This window comes from Adiantum capillus-veneris, chromosome 25 (genome assembly GCF_014529385.1).
Source record: "Adiantum capillus-veneris isolate H3 chromosome 25, ASM1452938v2, whole genome shotgun sequence".
NCBI classification, from domain to species: Eukaryota; Viridiplantae; Streptophyta; class Polypodiopsida; order Polypodiales; family Pteridaceae; genus Adiantum; species Adiantum capillus-veneris.
The window spans coordinates 51,273,503-51,292,275 of NC_140955.1; the positions used below are offsets into that span (position 1 = coordinate 51,273,503).

The 18,773-nt window shown below is 41.9% G+C and overlaps 1 protein-coding gene and 1 pseudogene across 1 annotated transcript; both read left to right on the forward strand.

The window, feature by feature from the left end:
- Positions 1-13,852: 13,852 nt before the first annotated feature.
- LOC147424873 (uncharacterized) lies at positions 13,853-15,406 on the forward strand. Its single transcript, XM_086499776.1, has one exon. It carries the CDS (start codon positions 14,087-14,089, stop codon positions 15,404-15,406), a length of 1,320 nt encoding a protein of 439 aa, XP_086355902.1. The 5' UTR covers positions 13,853-14,086.
- Positions 15,407-16,036: 630 nt separating this feature from the next.
- LOC147424874 (pentatricopeptide repeat-containing protein At4g18520, chloroplastic-like) lies at positions 16,037-18,570 on the forward strand (annotated as a pseudogene).
- The last annotated feature ends 203 nt before the right edge of the window (positions 18,571-18,773 follow it).

The following is an 18,773-nucleotide window of genomic DNA, read 5'->3' on the forward strand; positions in this document are numbered from 1 at the left end:
TTCAGAGGCAAAGGAAAACCCCAAGGACACCTCAACAAAATGGGATTTCAGAAAGGATGAACAGGACAATCATGGAACAAGCACGAAGCATGCGGCTACATGCAGGCCTACCGCTTGAGCTTTGGGCGGAATCTGTAAGTACGTCTGTGTACTTAATCAATCGGTCACCCTCAACGGCATTGGATGGGGGAGTTCCAGAAGAGGCATGGACAGGTAAACCGGTGAATTATGCATTTCTCAAAGTGTTTGGGTGTGAGGCTTTCATGCACATAGATAGAAGCCTAAGATCAAACTTAGATGCAAAGTCCAAAAAGTGTTTCTTCATTGGCTATGGAGAAGGAGACTTTGGGTATCGCCTATGGAATCCTGAAGATGGTAAAATCTTAAGGAGTAGGGATGTAATTTTTAACGAACAAAATATGTACAAAGATTACTTGGAAAGAAAACAAACAAAACAACAGGTGATGAGTACATGGAGCTTGAGGACGGTGAAGACTCAAAGACTACAAACGGTGACAATGTGCAACAACATCAACCAAATGAGGAGCCTCAACCTATTCCCCGAAGATCTACAAGAGCAAGTAGACCTCCAGAAAGGTTTTTTCCTTCCTTCAACCATCTCTTGATCTCAGATTCTGGAGAGCCGGAATCATATGAAGAAGCTATGCAACATGAATCCAAAGAAGAATGGACGAAGAGCATGCAAGTGGAGATGGACTCACTACATCGCAACCAAACATGGGAGTTGGTTGAGTTGCCTAAAGGTAAGCGGGCACTTCAAAACAAATGGGGGTACAAGCTAAAGAAAGAAGAAGGTGGGAAGAAAAGGTACAAGTCTAGGCTTGTGGTAAAAGGTTTTTCTCAAAAGAAAGCTATTGACTTCAATGAAATATTTTCTCCTGTTGTAAAAATGAACTCAATTAGGCTTGTCTTAAGCCTTGTGGCTGCTCATGATCTAAATCTCGAGCAAATGGATGTAAATACGGCATTCCCTCACGGTGACTTAGAGGAGGAAATCTACATGATTCAACCAAAGGGGTATGAAGTAAAAGGTAAGGAGAAAATGGTTTGCAGATTAAAGAAGAGCTTGTATGGTTTAAAGCAAGCATCAAGACAATGGTACTTGAAGTTTGATCGATGGATGTTGGATCATGGATTCACAAGATGCAACTCGGATCACTGCGTCTACACGGAGAATTTGGGAGATGGGAAATTCATCATCCTAATGTTGTATGTTGATGACATGTTGATTGCAAGTGCTAACATGCAGGACATCAAAGACCTAAAAGAGGAGCTGTCCAAATCTTTTTCAATGAAAGATTTAGGTGATGCAAAGAGGATACTTGGTATGAAAATATCAAGGGACAAGACGAAGAAGACAATAAAGCTATCTCAAGAAGATTACATCAAGAAGGTACTAGAAAGGTTTGCAATGCAAAATGCAAAACCAGTTTCTACACCTTTGGCTGGTCATTTTAAACTAACGAAGGATATGTGTCCAAAGACACAAGAGGAGATAGCCTATATGTCTAAAGTTCCATATGCTGCAGCGGTAGGTTCTCTAATGTATGCTATGGTCTGGACAAGGCCAGCCATTGCACATGCAGTGGGAGTTGTGAGTAGCTTCATGGACAACCCAGGTAAAGAGAATTGGCAAGCTGTGAAGTGGATACTTAGGTATCTAAAAGGGACAACAACAAATGCTTTGTATTTTGGAGAAACTGATATTTTTCTAGAAGGGTATGCTAATGCAGATATGGCAGGTGACAAAGATACTCGAAGGAGCACTATTGGCTATGTGTTCACGGTTGGAGGCACAGCAGTAAGCTGGGCCCACTTCAAAGCTGCAGAAAGTGGTTTCACTTTCTACCACGGAAGCAGAGTATGTAGCAATGACGGAGGCAAGCAAAGAAATTCCGTGGCTTCACAGATTCTTAGAAGAGCTTGGATTCAAACAAGACAATTGTGTCTTGTACAGTGATAGCCAAAGCGCTATCCATCTTGCAAAGAACTCAGCCTTTCATTCAAGGACAAAGCACATTGAGGTGAGATATCACTTCATACGCACTCTTTTGGAAGAGGGACAGCTAAAGCTAGGAAAGGTGCATACAAGTGAAAATCCTGCAGACATGTTTACAAAGGTGGTCAACAAGGAGAAGTTGAGATTTTGCTCATCTTCAATCGGCATTCAAGGATAAGAAGCTAGGATGGAAAGCAGTCACAGGTTTGGTTTGGAGATCAGTCTCCAGGGGCAACTTTAAAGGCCTCGGGGGCGGAGGCCCCTGAGACTTTTTTTTCGCCGGAATATTATGGCCGGACAGCGGCCGGAAAGTGGTCGGAAAACAACCTGTCGGTGGTCGGTAGTCAATGGCCGATGGCCAGTGGCCGGTAGTCAATGGCCGATGGCCGGTGGCCGGTGGCCGAATTCAATGGCCGGTGGCCGAATTCAAAAGCGAACTTGTCTTCTCAAGGGCGGCCACACATGGGCGGATTGGAGGGTCCGATTTGGACTTATTCGCACAAGGGCGGCTACACATGGCTGTCTCTCATAAGAGAGGGCAGCCCTTTTGGCCTATAAAAGGAGGCCATTTCTACACACATTTCATAGTGTGAAGTTGATGCAACAAGGTGAGTGTGAGGTGGTGAGAGTGACGCAAGGCGGGAGCTCCATTAAGGGTATAATCCCTTTGTAAACTACTTCTTGTTTTGAAGTACTAAAGCCATTGAGTGGCTGCTTTCCCGTGGACGTAGCCCACATTGGGTGAACCACGTATATCGTGTGTACTCTCTCTCTCTCTCTCTATAATCTCGTGTATATAAATCTGTCTCTCTCCATTAAGTAATCTACTCAATTATCTATTTAGCTACGTCTTATTTCCTAACAGGAAGAACTTCGGAGCAAGCAAGCTCCCCTTTTCTCGTTCTCTACTCTTTGGTAAGCAAAGCAAGCGAAAAAGGAGCAGGCACAAGGAGACTCTCTCTAGATCTCGTTCTCGAACAAACAAGATCGTTCTTGGATCTAAGCAAAGAAGCAAGGGAATTTTTCCTTTGGACATCGGGGAGGAATTTCTCGACTATGTTTTCTCTCGCTTCCTCTCGACTAAGGAAGCGAGAGGGTAGCAGGAAAGCAGATTGAAGCAGAGCACCAAAGGCAGTCGGAGCAAGTGGTTTAAAGATTAAGCTAGTGCAAAGCATAAGGAGTAAGAAGCTGCACAATATTTGACAATAACCAAAGCTTGATGATTGAGGCAGTGAAGTGAATTGAAGCTTGCAGAATCCGTTGTCGTGTTGTGACACGTACATAGTGGGAACGCATCCTACAAGATTTATCTTGTAACTTTTTAGATACATAATTATCTTCCTATAATGTACATATGCATATTTAAGTATAATAATAAGCCTTCTATGTCATCCTATTATTTTTCTCAAGGGTAACCTATCCTTACTTTACCATCAGAAAATACTATGGGAAAAGCTCAATAGCTCCGCCTCTTTAACTTGGGGCAAAAAGCATTGATTCTTTATTTCTACTATCTCATTATCATCTCACACCCTAGCTAGATCTTATATCTATGGTAAACTCCAATATATATATATTCTATGTATTTTTTATACTTTTCTTATATTTCTTTTTAAATAGCTACTAGGAGGGAATCAAATCCTAGTGGGACACTAGGTGGCATGATTTCAAAGATACACTTATTTTAATGCATTATTGCAAGCATGATTACAAAACTTTGTCAAGGAGCAATGTCATGCTTTCATATGGCATGAGGTGTCCTTTGGAATTAAATGAAAGTCAAGGCTAAGGGGACCACGGGAAGACTTTTGCTGCCAGAAATGGACCCTATTTTGATGAATTTTTTACACAAGGTTCCAATCTGAATTGGAAAATGATTTTAAAATGAAAATTGTAGCTAATGAGCTGAAGTTTCTACCCATATTTTTACTTTTTTATTTGGAGCCACGGTTGAGGAGATATAATCAAAATATTGGACCCCAGTCTGCCCACATCATGCAGGGACAACTCATTTCCAACTTTTCCAATTCCTATTTACACTGGCTCCTCTCTTCTTGTGTAAACCCTTGGGGGTTCCCTTCACCTATAAAAAGGGACCTCTTCTTCCTTGAAAATCAGCTCAAGCATTCAAGCCATTGATGAGAGGAATTCTTGAGGGAGTGAGTAGTAATGCCTAATTGTACTTAGCCATTAACACAAGCCCAAGCCTACACTTTCTCCTAGAGGAAGACTAGCCATTCTTGTACGCTATCCTTGGAAGATCAACTCTAATCAAAGAAGGTCTTGCACTTGACGTATCAATCAAAGTGGAGTTCGATTCTCCCCTCTTCTTCTCTCTCCATCAATAATGGTGCCAAAGGGTTTGTCAAGTAAGATGTGTTCTACATTGATGTTTTCTTGATTTCTTGTTGTTTTCTTTTTCATCTCTAATCCAACATATATATATATATATATATATATATCTAATATCATCTCCTTAACCAAATCTATCTCTCTCACTCTTAGTAATTCATCCTCTCTACAAATTCTAGGTTCTCTTTGCTACAGGTACATCTCTCCCCGCAGTATCCTTATTGCCTACGGGCAAGAATAGGGCTTGGGAGGGAAACTTCTCATCTCTTCACTTCTCTCATATCTACATTTCTCACATACTATCCTAGATGAATAACCCACATGATGATAATTTCTATCGCTTTCACTTTGTACAATCTATTAGAATTAACATATGGATTAGCCGTAAAATACACTTTCAACAACGTATAGTGTTTCTCTTTGGCCCAGAAAGGCTCAATGAAATACTTCTATCACGGGATCCCATCATACTACCTCTCATAGACTATAATTTTTCTTTTGATGTAAGCGTAGTTATCTTGCTATGAACCAAGAGGATTTGTACACACAATTAATCCCAATCACTAGACAAAATATATATACTACGGTAAGCACAAAGCTACAATTCCAAAGAACAATTCGTAGCCTATTTGGTCAGCCAAGATTGAATTCCATTAACTCATCTATTAACCCTTTCATATTACCCATGATACGATATGACCATAGCCTTGATGTTTTCATCTTTGTGTTGTTTTGACATTCTCTTTTGTGTTCTTTCTTTGTGTGTGTGAGTGCAAGAGAGAAAGAGTGGGTCTTCTTTGATTACACTTCTTTCCAAACCCTAGTCTTCATGGCATCTATGGTTTAATTCCTTCATATAGTTTTTGTTGAGTTCTCTCACAAACTCTCACAGCCATAAGCCCGGTGCTTTCCCGGCAAGACCGCTAATTTCTCGACACCGCGAGGTATTAGAAGCAGAGAAAGTGGCAGATGAAAATTTCCATCACCGTGATCTGTTAGAGATTGAATTAGCCTAACAGCCCGCCTTGGCTAAATACCAAGTTGTACTCAAAGTTATATTCAATTAATTGATGATTGCGATGATTTGCAGAGTTGTCAATGTCTCTTGTTCTCTCTCTTTCACACCTCCCATAGCCAGAGGCCCGGCGCCTGTCCGGATCATGTAGCGAACACATATCCCCCGACACTGGTATGGCTTCCACTTCTATCTCCTTAGAGCTCACAAATCTACAAGGCACAAATAATATAGTACATGAAAAAAATTTCCATTGTACATGGCACAACATGATATAGTACTTGAAAAAAAAAGCCATTACCTCACAATCTCACCCACTTTGAATATTGCAGCCTTCACCTTAGTTTCTCCATAACCACTAATAGTTATGGGAAGTACAAACTACAAACAATAAAACATCTTAGTGAATGTCAACTTATATATAAGGACACATAGACACCACAAACTGTTCTACTCTTACCTGAAGAATTTTATGTCAATCATGGGATTTCAATCCATAAAATTGAGTGGAGCCACCCTTTTTGGTTTTTGTGAAAGCACCTTTGAGTGACCGCATATATCCCGTTGGAGTTCAGATGGATGCCATAACTTGCTTTGTACACTCTTGGTCTGCCTTTGACAGTATCCACGGTGCTTTTGGGAGAATCATCTTTTCCCACTCCCCCATGCGGGGCGTGGCTGAAGGGGGGAGACGTCTCATGGCTCTTAAATCTTCTCTAGCACCCAATGAATCCTTCTTGCCAATTATGTGATCCCATATAGCTTGCCCAACATTTTTGAACACATGCATAGGGTCCAACAAGTGCTAAATTTTCAACGAAGCCCAATAGGGGAGTGACAAGAAGATAGAGTACCTCGACATACCCCTTGGTAGCCCATTGGGAGGGGGTGAGGTACCGTGATGCTCCTCCCAATGCTTCGACCAATCATCCATGTTCCAATGGAACGGCTTCACTCCATTGATAGGGGGAGCATATCTACGATGTGAAGGAGGCAGGAAGCGATGGTTGTTGGGATAGATCACCTTCCCAAGAAGAGGAGGTCTCTCTGTCACAAGGGAAGGGCCACAAGTTGGACACGCACTATGTCCAGATGTTGACAGTCCTGCCAAGAGATAAACAAACGTTACACATGAGATGATAAACCTAAAGCAAAGAGTACACTTAACATGTGCATACTTACCAGATACCTCTCTAAATCCTGGGTAATCATGCATGGTCCACATGAGGATGCACTTGATGATGGATTTGCGGTCTCGTGGCCGTGAAATTTCAATGACATCTATGCCTCTCCATAGATCTTGAAGATCTTCAATAAGAGGCTATAGATATACACGTCAAAACCCTAAATTTCAAATTTCATCGTCTTCTTCACAGAAGCCGAAAGCAAGAACCTCACAACCTTGATCTCTTACACCCTTGCTACCTACTCTTCTACTCTCCACCATCTTTGCTCTTTCATCTATACTCTCCTACCCTCTCCCAACAAGCTCTTCAATTTCATGTAAGTTTTCTTGTTATGTTTCTTGATTTTTACACACTCATACAAACGCATACACACACATGCATACACTCATACACACACATACACACACATGCATACACACGCACAAGTTAACACGCATGCAAATACATATACACATGCATACGTTAACACGCATGCAAATACACATACACATGCACAAGTTAACACGCATACAAATACACATACGCACACACATGCATATGTTAATTTAAGTTATGCATTAGTATGTGCATACACTAATTAATGTGTGATTACACACACTAATTAGTGTGTGATTACACACACTAATTAGTGTGTGCATATGCATATGCGTGCACTAATTAGTGTGTGCATTACTCTAATGCACACACTAATTAGTGTGTGATTACACACACTAATAGTGTGTTTACATACAGTACTTAATGTGTTCTTTACACACACTAATTAGTGTGTGCATTATTCTAATGCACACACTAATTAGTGTAAGTAAAGACATACCAATTAGTGTGTGCACATGTTAAACTTAACACTTACTTGCAAAACCTAAACTTAACACACACTAATTAGTGTGTTAACACACACTAATTAGTGTGTGATTAGTGTGTACATTGGCCAATGGGATTGGCCAATGCACACAATAATTAGTGTTTGATTAGTGTGTGCATTAGTCAATGGGATTGGCCAATGCACACACTAATTAGTGTGTGCATTGGCCAATGTACACACTAATTAATGTGTGTTAACACACACCAATTAGTGTGTGCATTGGCCAATCACATTGACCAATGCACACACTAATTAGTGTGTGTTAACACACACTAATTAGTATGTGCATTGTCCAATGTGATTCACCAGCGCAGCTAGCAGCGTTTGGATTATTTGAGGTCTCTACTCCGACTGGTGGCACTCCGTACCTACAGAGTTTTCCACCTACAGCTCCAGGTTCATCTTTTCCTTCACACGGTCCGACGCCCTAGGGTCCGACGCCGTTGGGTGCGACGCCACAGGGTCCAATGCCACGGGCCATCACCTATCCCATCTTCTGTCAGATTCACGTCGGCTCTCTTCTGGCAGTCAGCGCCAGGGCAGCTCGCGCGCTAGCGCCAATCGATCTCGAGAAGGGAGCGGAGCTAGTTTTTGTTTTGGAGGGGGGGGAGTACTACAGATTCTCCTCCACAATTATCGCTTCCTACTCCAACAGAAGATGAGGACCATGACATGCCTGCACCAGATGCTCGCGGGTTATACTACCAGGTTCATAGAGGAGGTATGGTGGATCTCGAGACAGCTCAGGGTAGGAGATTCCGCACACACGTCAACCAATTAATCCACTCCACATATATCAATTGTTTTCCCAAATTTGATCAGCAGGATCCCTACAACCTCACATATATAGAGACAACCATGCACATGCAATATTAGTTTTATTGTAAAAAACCTAATGTTTTTCATTTAATTAATTGGTTGCTATTTTTTTGTCAGTATAATATTACCATGAGTCGCCTGACCAGAGATGTACAGAGATATAGAGAGAACCATACTGAGTATCAAACTTGGTGTTGGTTGTTTGAAAATCAAATGATCTCTGGAGAGGAGTTCAAAAATGCGTGCAGAAGTCTGTAACATGTAAGATTAATCTTATTTAAATTATCAAATTGTTGATTTTATATCAAATATTAAATAACAAAGTGTTAATTGTTTATTTTTCTGGTTTTGCAGAGTCAAGGAGTTCCACGTGAAATGCCGCCTTCTCCCCATGAGCAAATTGCACACACATGTTAGCGTTTTGGCCATGATCATCCTCTATTTTGTATACGCGGGCTTTTTTTGCCCTCTTTATGTAAATGCAATTACCTATCATTTTCTAGCTCAATGTATTGTCCAATTGTATTTCCACTTATGTAAATAAAGTTATCAATCATTTTTTTGGTTCAATGTATTGTCCAATTGTAGTTTTCTCAATTGATATTTTGTTGTAATTAATAATAATTTTGAAAAATATTTTAAATAAATAAAAAAATAGATGACCTTTTGGATGGTCCTGCAAAGGATCATGCAAACGGTCATCTATTTTTTTATCATAAACCGGCACGCGGTAATGCTCGCGACAAAGGAATTGCGATAACCCTTGCGGATATGGTTGCAGTAATACGCGCGGTTATACCTGCGGGAATATATTCGCTACCATTACCGCACACTTTACCGCTAGACCATTATCACAATATTTTCCGCAAGCTTTTCCACGTACGGGAAATTTCACAATACAATTCTATTTGTTTTTGTGCAGTAATGCGTGCGATAATATCGCGCATATGTTATAGTGCAGCACCTGGGATATTTTTCATCTAGCAGGAGGGTGTTATCTTTGTTGAATTGTGGAAACTCTTTCCAAAAAGTGTCCATGACTAGAAAGAGCTATGTTCCCCTTGCTCGTCAATCCATGAGCTTCTATTGCATGCCTTCTTTACAATCCACCCATTCAAGCACCTACAGGCTTGAGACAAGCACAATTCTAACCTCTTTTCCAGGTCTCAGTAAGTGCTTGTGTTCCAAATGTACACTTTAACAATCTGGCTAGCCCGAAGAACAAACCACTCTGCAAAATGGTGCACATAGTGGTTCAGATTATTGTCCTACTTCACCTTCCAAAATTGCAGCTGGTCCATGTTAGGTGGGCTTGGTCCTACTTCACCTTCGAAAAGTGTAGCTTGGTCCCTCTCTCTTGTCGTGAGTGACAATAAGAAAATCATCAATATTAATGATCAAGGCACGCCTATTATCCTCCGAAAGGTGAGGGACACAAAATTAAGCTACTAGGAGTGTCTCCCGATCAAAGTGCCCTAGGTCTTCTTGAGCACAATGCCAATGCCCAACGTTACCAATCACATGTATTTTTACTACAGCACCCAAAAAACCATACCCAGTAAATTGTAGTGAATATTGACACCATGAGACAAAAAAATATATCATATTTCAAAATAAGTAAATAGCACAAAAATAACATGGAGCTTAAAGTTTCCAATGTGCATGGGTTTTTGGGGGTCTTGATTATTACTTTTCTTTGGATTTGGATGATGCACTCCTTCCTCCTGCTGTCACTTGTGTTTCTTCCTCAGGGTATCTACAATTACTCATAATGTCTCCACATCCTCTGCGTCCTCCACTTTATCCGCGGTTTCCAATTATGGGATCACAATAAGGTTTAGGGGGGAAAATTGAAATCTACTCGAACAAAAATGAAACACTACATATATGCACTTCATTACCTTCCTGGTTGTTAGTTGAGAGCTTGTTGGAGTCATGTCCAATGGTTTCCTTGACATGGTTCTCAACCATGGCAATGAAAAAAAATTGAAATCTGCTCGAACAAAAATGAAACACTACATATATGCAATTCATTACCTTCCTGGTTGTTGGTTGAGAGCTTGCTAAAGTCATGTCCAATGGTTTCCTTGCTATGGTTCTCAACCATGAAGGGTTCAACCTCGGGGTCCTCCACTCTATCCCCACTTTTTACAACAGCCTTGCCATGCTGAAAACCCTCAGATAGCTCTATGTTGTTCTCGTCAAGTTCAAACAGTCCTATATTGTTCTCATCAAGTTCAAGCAGATGGGTTTTTGTGAAGAAAAAAATCATGTTAAGGGACTTATCTCATGACAAGTGGATTTAAGTTGAGTATAGTGAACCCACCCTTTGGTTTTGTGTACTCAATTTTGAGTGCCCAGCACTTGGAAATTTTTGGAATCTTTACTATGCACAATGGGTGAGTGCACTCTATCATAGTGCCGCATAGAACTGCAAAGTAAAATGTGTGATATTTTTGTTGAAATTCCAGCCAGACAAACCCTGCCATGTGGTTAGCTGAGAGGGGTTTCCCACATGCAACATAGTCCCCCAAATACACACAAACGGTTTCAAAACATAGGCTTTAGTCAGCGGTGAAGGGACAATGATGCCTCTACCCTTTTCCTGGATATATTGGATGGTTGTATCCATAAATGCTCTTCGAGATGTTAAGACTTCTAATTCAAATTCCAAATCCATATTTCTTTGCTTCCAACCATATCATAAACAAAAGCAGAGAGTAAGATCATTTCATGCTTGGATGGACTTAAGTGCACAACCTTGAATGCTTCTATTCAACTTCTTCTAAATAATTCAAAGAAAATTAAAAAATTCTTGACAAACCTTATCAAACGCTTTCTCAGCATCTCTAAATGCTTTCTAACCACTTGTTTAGCACTTTTTAACCACCTATTGAGCACCATTGGGCACTTCAAAGCACTTTCTAAGCACCTGGTCCCCACTTTCTAAGCACCTAGTCACCACTTTCTTGGCAAAATAAAGCATTTCAAAGCACTTTCTAACAACCTATTTAGCAACATTGAGCACTTCAAAGAACTTTCTTACCACCAAGTCACCACTTTGTACATCTTGTGAGCAAAGAAAGTGCTTTAGAGTGCAAATTGGTTCCTTGAAAGCACTTTGAAGTACTTTCTAAGCACCGTTCAACATTGTGGAGCACTTCAAAGCATTCTCTTCACTCAATCCTTACCACTTGGTCTAAACTTCATAACCACCTCTAGTAAGCAATTAAGAGCTATCTCAAAGTACTTCAAAGTACTTTTAAGGGACCGTTTTAGCACTTTCTCACCACTTTCTGACCACCTATTAAGCCCTTTCAAGCATATTCTAGGCACCATTGAGCACTTCAAAGAACTTTCTAAGCACCTGGTTACCACTTTCTTCGCACCATAAAGCATTTCAAATCACTTTTAACCACCTATTGAGCAATAGTGAGCACTTCAAAGCACTTTCTTACCACCTGGTCACCACTTTTATTCCTTGTGAGAAGTTTAAGTGCTTCAAATTTTAGATTGGTTCCTTGAAAGAACTTTGAAGTACTTTCTAAGCACTTCAAAGTGCTTTGAAGGACCCTTTCAGCACTTCTAAGCACTTTGAAGGACCTTTTCAGCACTTTGAAACACTTTCTTACCACCTATCAACCATTTTCAAGCATATTGTAGGCACCATTGAGCACTTCAAAACACTTTTAGGTGCCTTTAAGGCATTTGTAAGCACTTTTTAGGCACCAGTGAGCACTATGAAGTTTTTTCTAATCACTTGGTTAGCACTTCCTACTCCACGTAAGCAGTTTAGACCTATCTCAAAGAACTTCATAGCATGAAGCACTTCTAGTCTGAGTCTAACCACTTGGTCATCACATTCTTCTTATCTATTGAGCAATTTGAATTTATCACAAAGCACTTCTAGGAACTTTTAGCAACAAGCTTACCGACAAGGAGTTCAAATCTTCTTTGCGCCGCCCCAAATCAGTAGTGGCACATGCCTTGGATAGCATCTTGGTGATAGTTGTGACCTCTACCTTTTTGCGGTCTACCTCCTGTGGATTTGAATCGGGTGAGGTCTTGAGCACCCCCAGCTCCTTGTTTAGTTGGTCCAATTCCATGTAGAAGTCACTGTAAGCAAAAAAAGAACCTTCATGTCTAAGAGACAGGTCCCTCTTTTCTTGCAGATGCACTTCTGCCTCGCCTAGCATCCCTTTTTGCTCATTCTCTTGGCCACTAAGTCCCTTCATCATGTTAAGCACCAGTTGAATATACATTGGCGTCTCTACTGTCTGAAATGGCTACATCTTGCTTGCCAACATTGTTGGTATTGATGACAAGGCATCATCACAAATAGATGCTTCTATTTGAATGACAATTGTCAAGCTATAATCGGTGTGGAACTTGTTGATCTTCCGCTCGAAACTCCCTTTTTGCATCTTGCAGTTTTCAAGGACACTGCCACCAAACCTTGCTCATGCAATCCGATGTCCAGTCGGATCACTTGCTGCTGCTAGACACCTCTCATACACAAAACCCTGTGCAAATTTTGATAGCAACTCACCATTAGATGGGGTTTCTTGATATGCCTTCTAGTACAAAAGGTGGCACTCATCAATGAACTCATCCTTCACATGGTTGAGAAATAGATTTGTGCTTTTCTTGTGCAAGCACTTGAAGAACACTCAGCTACTCCTTATTGGGGATATCTTTATCAGTGAACTCTTTAGGCAGCTTCCCCTCTAGGATGAGCCCATACTCCTCATGATGTTCATTGGCCGAGAAGAAAAATCTTGACAGCTACAGGTACTCCAATGTTGCAAGCACCAGAAAATAGAGCTTGTTGAAAGCCCAACTTTGCAAACACTAAAGCAATGGAAAAAAGCAATGCAAGACATACCTTTCGATGACTTTGTTGATAGGCTTCGAGTTGGATGCATGCATTCTAGAGTGTGAGGCACAGCCTTTACCTCCACTTTTGATGGACTGCTTCGCATTGCTTGCTCATTGGTTGGAGGGGTTTGACCTTGAAGTTCAAGTTCGGAAATTGTGCCCTTCCCGGTCTTGTGCCTTGGTAAACCGTTGTCATGTAGTTCCGCTCCCATGCTAAGAAAGATACAAGGAAGATGCACATTGAGCTTAATTGAAGCTTTTCGATGCTCACGTTGTCAGGAATTTTTTGAGTGGAAATGAAGTTGCTAATCCATGCTAAAAAGCTTGCTCACTAGCCCCGAGTACATAGATGTACATAATGCTTTGAGTTTTTGGAGTGCTATTGTAAAATTTATGTACAAAGGCTTGGTTTTGGTCAAGCTGTTGGTTGAGTCTTGGGTTGGTCGAGCTTTCAAAAAATAGTTTTTAATGAGTATTCCTAGCCGTGCTTGATAGCTTGCAAATCGGACTCCGACATCATGAGTAAAAAATCCCCATTTAATAGCTGCATTTCTCGGCACACCTGCAGACACTTTCCAGAGACCTCTTTTTTGGAGCTTTTTGAAAACCCCCGAACTTCAAATGCTTGTAATTTGCTCATTCCTTATCGGAATCAAGCATATGGATGCTCTACGGACATCTACACGAGCCAATCTACACACTCATGTTCTCTAATTCTTCTAATTTCAAGTGTGGTTTCCGCTAGAGCTGTTCTTCTACAAGCTTTAGAGGTGTTTAACACAGGTGAATTCAACGGTGCAGCTGTTGTTCTTTCCGACGGTGTGATCGGTGCAAGGCTATAGGGGCATTCATTTTCATTGTCATTTGCACTCCACATGGTTTTGGTGCTCGCCACTGAGGATCAAACTCCAGAGCTTCAGTTCACAATGGTCTTATGCTACAGGTAATCCAATATGGACATGGCTACAAGCAGGTTCTTCATAGGTGCCCAGCATGAGGATATTATGGCATGGTTTCGCCTTATGGAGTACGAGTTTGCTCAATTGGAGCTTTATGATGATGAGTCGCAAGCCGATTATGCATGGCAAGGGCTCCTTTGTGATGCATGGTACCTTTATTCCATGCTGTCCGAGGAAGAACAATGGAGTTGTCAAAGCATGAAAAGCGCTCTTTTTCTAGTTTTTTATGATCCTCCAAAGTTGTTTTGTACCATCGAGAATGGTTCCCAACTCATTGAGTCGTGGAGAGAGCTGCAAGCACAGTATTGGGAGAGCTTGGAGACCTCAGCATCTCAGGTTTGCTTGCCACGTGATGGGTTTGGTTCAGATATGCATGCTGACATTGTTACACTTCACGATGAGGGTTATGAGAGCGACGAAGAAGCATCTTCATGTTGTGATGGTGGGGAAACTGTTGATGACGAGTTAAAGTCTACAGAGAGCACTAGTGACCTATCATCAGATGGAAATGACATGGAGGTAATGCATGAGGAGGCAAATGGTTTAACTGTTGCGGAAGATATATATGATGTTGTGTATGAGGATGCTTTGGAGCTCAAATCACAGCAAGAGGGAGAGCAAGGTCTTGTCTCTTATGAGGAATGTATGCAACCAGTAGCAGAGAAGAGTGGGAATGCTTCAGTTGAAGAGGTTATGAGTTTTTGTGATGGTGAGAGTGTATGCACAGAGGTGGTACATGTTGAGAGTATGTTTGATGATGGAGTTGATAATCTTAGTTTTTTTGATAGCCTCATGCCTGAAGCAGTAGATGATATGTCTTTCTCTTCTTCCTTTGATACTGGCATGCTGGAAAATGCTACTTGTGAGTTTTTTGATCGTCTGCTGGATGAAGAAGTACCTCTTGCAGAAATTATGGGTGCTCCAAAGAAAGATGATTCTTGTGCAGATGCCTTCAAGGTGTTCAAGGGTTTTGTATGCCTCTTTGCAGGGATGTATGCGTTTCAATGCCTTTTGAAGGCTGCTTCTGTTGCTCATGATGATGCTTCAGGTGTTTTCAAGACTTTGGAATTCCATATACCCTATGTTGGCCTGAATATGGTTTTTTGTGCAGAGGATAACAACGAAGCACGTTTTATGATGCACAGGCAGGTCGATGGCAGACTTATTGATGGTTTTTTTGGTATAGAGCCAGGTGGAGGCTGGGTTAACCTGTTGATGTATGAAATGCAGGGTGTTTTGGTGTGGGATCCAAGTGGAAGACTGCATTTGTTTCAAGAGGCTATAAGCTTCCCATTTGATCCAGGAGGTCACTGAGACAAGATAGTATGTTTGTACAGTGTACAAAGTTTTTAAGGTGCTTGACTTGAGTGTGTTTGTGTAGGATATAGGGTGCTTGACAATAATGTGCATTACCTGACAATGATGCTCTCGTTCTTGGAAGTACTACACTGGTGGACATTTATGCTAAATAATTTCAGCTTTTTGATGAACTCCCTGCTCGTGATACAATCGCTTGGAATGCTTTGATTGCCCGATATGTTCAAGTCGGAGTATGGTTTACACACCATGCAACTTGCGGTTATTTCCCCAAGAAAAATCCCTTTTTCAAGTAATTTCAATGCATGCAGGAGTGTAAGAGATGTATTGTGCTCAACACTGGCCTTGTCGATATGTATGCAAAACTCGATGCTGATTATAAGAGAGTATGCAGTAGAAACAGTTATTATGGTTTCCAATGCTCTCTTAGATATGTCTGTACAGTGGTGCAATCGATATAGCACAGGATGCTTTTGATAAGCTCCTCATTCGTGATCTAGTCTCATGGAACACAGTGATTACGGGATATGCTCAGCATGAACGTGATGAGGCAGCAATGAGCTGCTACAAACGAATGCAAAGCTGAAGTTTGTTGGTCAGGGATGTGATTGCCTGGAGTGCACTTATGGAAGCCTATGCTCAGGTCCGTGTATGCCATATGTGGGGCTCTCACAAGAGCACGGCAAGTGATCGAGGAGCTTCGGGTAAGAGACACTATTTCTTGGACTGCATTGATTGTGGGGCATTCGGCACATGGCCAAGGTGCAGAGGCACTGAAGTGTTTCGAACAGATGAGGCATGAATATGTCTCTCCAAATGCAGTGACCTTTTCTTCTACTCTGCAGGCATGTGTGAGCATGGATACCATAGGGCCAGGCAGTCTGTTACATGCATACATGATGAAGCATGGTGTTCACACAGATGGGCCGATGGGAACCATTCTTGTTCACCTGTATGCCAACTTTGGTGGTCTCGCCCGGTTTTTTCAATATTTTGTGAATGTTTGCTGCTGAGCATGAATGCTCTAGCAGACTAGGGAGGGTTGGCAAGCTATGTCAGGCGTTTTCTGGAAAGTTGTTTTTGTGCTTTTTCTTTACGATCAGAGGTTGATAATCATGTATGTCACACTTTGATGGCTCCTCCTCTTAGCTTGGAGGAAATGGTTTCAGGATATCTGATTGTCGGTGTTGGGTTTTCGACATCAAGCATGGACTTGTGCAGGTAAGGCCTTGAAGGATATCCATGAGTTCCTTCCGGAGATCGAGTGTTGATCTCCCGATTCAGAGAGTCCTCGCCTGCTTTACTATCAAAGTTTGATGGAAAAATGAAGACATGATGTATGAAGGCCAAAACGATGCAGGGAATTCTGAAGTAAGGGCATTTTTTGGGTAAGTGAATGCTGAAGCTGCCAACTGTCAAAAAGAAAAAAAAGGCCAGGCCAGGGCTGGCCAGGAAAAAACCCGGGAAGAGGCACTGCAGAAGTTTGAAGGGGGAGCCACCACGCAGGGCACCTACTCGGGCTGGAGAGTGCAGGTAGTGAGAGGGCTGCAGGGTGGCCAGCTAGAGACCATCGACAAGGGGCGGCCGATTTCTAGAGAGGGACCACTCAGAGGAGCTCAGAGAGAGTTGGAGAGCGGGCTACAGAAGCCGAGGAGGGAGAGACGAGCTCTGATCATGATGGCTCCAATAAATGCAAGGGGGTGATGTCTGAAGTGGAGTTGAATGCCCAGCTAACTAAGGAGTTAACTGATTGGGGCAGCTAATTTAGAAGGCTCAAGTGTGAGCACAGGGAAAGGGAGCCGAGAGTCCTCCTGTTGATACCCTTGCCCAACCCCTTCTGTCGCATCTTTGAGACCTCCTTGAAAGCGTCCCCTTTTGGTGGACTAGCAAGTCAGGATGGAGGTGCTGAACGCGAATCGATAGAGAAAGTGGAGGAGGCTGCACTGTCAACCAAGTGTTAGAGCTCTCAACGAGCATGTGATTAGTGTGCGCAGAAAAAAGGACCGACAAGGAACGGTCATGCTGGGCACCTTCTCGGGCTGATCAAGCTCTGAGAGCACTGTAAAGAGACTAGACCTTATACAGGTTGGGGTTTCCATATCAAAGGCAAGAGGAGGGTCGAGTAGCATTGGTTGTTGTGAAGGGCTTTGGAGCATTAGGGTGTTGAAGGTCGAGAGCCTTGTGTTGTGGGTGTATGAACAAAATTGTAGAGATGAAAGGTTCATTATTTGCTTTGGTCAACCACAAGTGAGTGCATAATGGTTTGGTGGTTTAGTGGAGTACCAGGGTAGAGGGTTTGACTTGGAATATGGTTGGCGAGTATTATAGTTTCATGCCATGTGATTGATTTTCTTTCCTTGTCGGCTTGAGCTTGTAAACCCCATGGCCGAGGGCTTGGGTTGATAGCCGGAGACTCTCTGCCAAGTGGTAGTTGCCGGTGTTTGAGTGGATAGATTTGTGATCCTGAACTGACAGAGAGGCCTAGCTATAGAGGTTTTGTGTCTTGGCTTTCTTCTGTCAACGTTTCGAACACATATCCCCGGACACCGTGTGCAGGTGACTTCATCTTGCAGCCTACAGCTTGCCTGTAAAATAAAGAGGATGAGCCTATGAGCACATAGAGAAAGACTAATGCCTACAACTCGAAGTGATATAGTATGATGCATGCAAAGCTTGACTTTGATAAAACAGACAGGCAAAACGGGACATGCAGACATGTAAGCCTCAGCGGTTCAAAACTGTTTATGAGCATGGCTGGTGACCTCTATTTGCGGAAAGGATGCATTTCTTATGAGCACGAGAAGAAAGACTAATTCATGCATATAGCTCCAAGTGCTACAGTATGCATGATGCATGCAAAGCTTCACTTCAAAAGCATCAAGAAAAATGGCACATACAGACAAGGAAACCTCAACACTTCCAAACGGCAGTAGGGTTTACCTTCTCAATCCGGTAGAGCAGAGGCAAGATTGAATGAGACGAGCATTTGAGTTTGAAGCTCAGGGAGATCACCTGGCATGCGGAAAAAATCCATCAAAAGTTGACGTCGTCCTATGACAAGTCACACCATGTATATCTTGAAATGATGATTGAGCCGGCCCTCCCTACAATCAGTGGCCCCTTCCAACTACTAAGACCATTAACATTTCAAAATTCTCCTTTTCTTTTTTTAATTTATAACAAATTTCTTTCCATAGTAGTGTCTTGGTGGTACTCCAAAAAGTGAGATAATGGTACCACCAATACATGCTTAGAGGAAGTTATTAAGTGCTTTTGGCACCCACATTGACTGCTAAAAATAGACTATTGCTATTAGGAATAATTTTGCAAAAGTGTTAAAATAGAGGTGTGACATCATAGGAAT